Below are 2708 nucleotides of genomic sequence, written 5' to 3' on the forward strand. Positions count from 1 at the left end.
AAATTTCTAGGAATTTCACTGATACTTCAAGGAAAAGAGTTTGCATTTTCCCAGCTTTAGAACATTGACTTTTCAGAATGAGGAAAGGAATTTGCAAGAATATGCCTACTGTTCAAAGTGGTCTTTTCATAATAAAAACAATACGCAATCCCAGGCCAATTGATGCTGGTTGTACCTGCCACAAACCACCTCCCATGAGATCCAGACATGACACCAGAGCTTTATTCCTTCTCCTGCTGCCATGCTGTCTTTACTTCTCTCAGTCACCTTCCCATATTCTGCAAAGATGCCCCATCTTAATCACATCCTTAAGTTTGGACAGATTGCAACTCGTAGCACAGAAGTTTAATAATGAAGCCTCTCTAAGAGAAAGAATATAGAGGACACTAGCAGGATCTTCCCAACATCGTGGCTGAAATTCACTCTGCTCATCAGTGTGTTCATACCTGTGACCTCTGGGTGCTTCAGCAGGAGCAGGAGTCCATATCTCAGGGTGGTGCTTGTGGTCTCTGTGCCAGCTCCAAACAAATCAAGGGCAGTAATGACCATGTGTTCAAAGGTAAACTCCAACTGCTGTTTGTGCTTTTCCTAGGAACATTTTGATGCATTTATTTGACAAATTATTTGTCAGCATATTTAACTGCAGTGAATTCAGAATAACTCACATTGTTATAAAATTAGCCAACACAGAATCTAGACATAGATTCTATATAATCTAGAATCTATTATAACAAAACACTGTATTATGTGGCAGAGACTGTAGATCAGTTCACCCAAACTTATTCACTGTCCCCTTACTCCTTGCTTGCCTAAAATTTCCATTCATGAGGGTCTTTACAGCTAGATGAGCCAGGCAGCATATTTCCTTCCCAAAAAAGATGTAAGCAGAAGCTTATTGGTGCCCCTTCTTCAATTTCCTCCATCTCACTCAAAACACATATGTAAAGGAGTAGGTAGGGTAGATATCACCTTGGGACATAAAGATTTAACCATGAAAATGAAGGCCTATATACTAAATATGGTGAAGAAAAATTGGAGGCACTTGACTCTTTGATGCTTCAAAGGTACTGTATTAGCTCTGGAGTAGCCCATCATGGGAATCTTTATATTTGTGTTAAATAATCCCACTCTTTGTTCATGTCATTATTAAGTTGAATTTATCCTATTTGTAAACAAACACAATATTAATTTATATAAGTATGTAAATTAGGACCACATCATGAAAGATGTTATAAGCCTGAATCAAAAGTTTGCAGTTCTTGACCTGGCATTCAGCCAGAAGCCACCACCTGTTCTATCCCACCACCTGGAGCAGGAGCCAGCTGAGGGAGGAACACACACAACCCAGCAACCAGTTGTAAGCAGTCACCAGCCCCCTCCGACTGCCCCAAGCAGGAGCCAGCAAAAGTAGGAACTCGCATGACCCTGCACCCAGCCAGAAGCCACTGCACACTCCCTCCAGCCACCCAGAGCAGGAGCCAGAAGAGGTGGTCTACCACCACCACTGCCATAGCTACTGCCCTCATAAGGAGGGCCCACTGCCACCGTAACAGCCTGGACCACCCTGCAGGCAGCCGGCCACACACATTTTTCAAAAGAAGACATGCAAATGGCCATAAGGTAGTTGAAAAAATGCTCGACATCATTAATCCTCAGGGAAATACAAATCAAAACCACATTGAGATATCATCTCACCCCAGTTATACTGAGCATTATCAATAAGACCAAGAATAAGAAATGCTGGAGAGGATGTTGAGAAAAGGTGACTCGTCTACTGTGCTGATGGGACTGTAAAATAGTAAATCCATTATAGAAAGCAGTGTGGAGATTCCTCAAACAACTGCATATGGAACTGAAAAATGGTCCAGGAATCCCTCTTCTGGGTACATACCCAAAAGTATGGAAATCATCATGTTGAAGGGATACCTGCACTCCCATGTTCAATGCAGCTCTATTTACAATAGCCAAAATATAGAACCAACATAAATGTCCATTGACAGATGACTAGATAAGGAAATTGTAGTGTATATAAACAATGAAATACTACTCAGATATAAAAAAGAATGAAATTCTGCTATCTGCAGCAACATGTATGAGTTTGGAGAGCATTATGTTAAGTGAAATAAGTCAGACACAGAAAGAGAAATACCACATTTCCTAACTCATAAGTGGGTGCTAAGAAAGAAGGAAAGAAGAAAGAAACGAACAAACAAAAAAAGGAAGGAAGGAGAAAAAGACCACAACAATACATTAATCTTTCAGAAGTAGAGATCAAATCAATGGTTATAAGGGGATGGTGGGGCGGGGGAGGGAGAAGGGGATGGAGAGAGATTGGATAAATGGTATAAAGAATAAACACTATGATTTGTAATAATGAATATGCTAATAATATTGATTTGGTTAAAATATGTTGTACACTAGTGATGGTAGTCAATGTTGTACCCTGAAAATACATATGATCAATTATGCTTCAATAAAAAAGAAAAAAAGAAATTAGAATTTTAGGCTTCTAGAAATCAGCTAATGATTATACAGTATTTAATGAGCCCCAACCTTGTATCCAGAGTTCTATCAGATATTATGAATATGAAAGGTGATCGTGGGCTCCAAAGACAAAACCATTTTATTGCAGATTTAAAGTTTACATTGACGGGCCGGCCCGGTGGCGCACTGGATAGTGCGCCGCTTGGGGAGCGCGGCAGCGCCCC

General features: G+C 40.4%; 1 protein-coding gene across 1 annotated transcript in view; it reads right to left on the minus strand.

Moving 5' to 3' along the window:
• LOC103609514 (cytochrome P450 2C19-like) overlaps positions 1 to 2708 on the minus strand; it is a gene marked incomplete at its 3' end in the record, with an annotated part of 35347 nt that overhangs the window by 1677 nt on the left and 30962 nt on the right. The window contains exon 6 of the mRNA XM_008593820.1: positions 447 to 588. Within this exon, the coding sequence (XP_008592042.1) occupies positions 447 to 588 (142 nt within the window). The remainder of the gene's footprint in view (positions 1 to 446; positions 589 to 2708) is intronic.

Source organism: Galeopterus variegatus, unplaced genomic scaffold (assembly GCF_000696425.1).
Source record: "Galeopterus variegatus unplaced genomic scaffold, G_variegatus-3.0.2 Scaffold9712, whole genome shotgun sequence".
Lineage (NCBI taxonomy): Eukaryota > Metazoa > Chordata > Mammalia > Dermoptera > Cynocephalidae > Galeopterus > Galeopterus variegatus.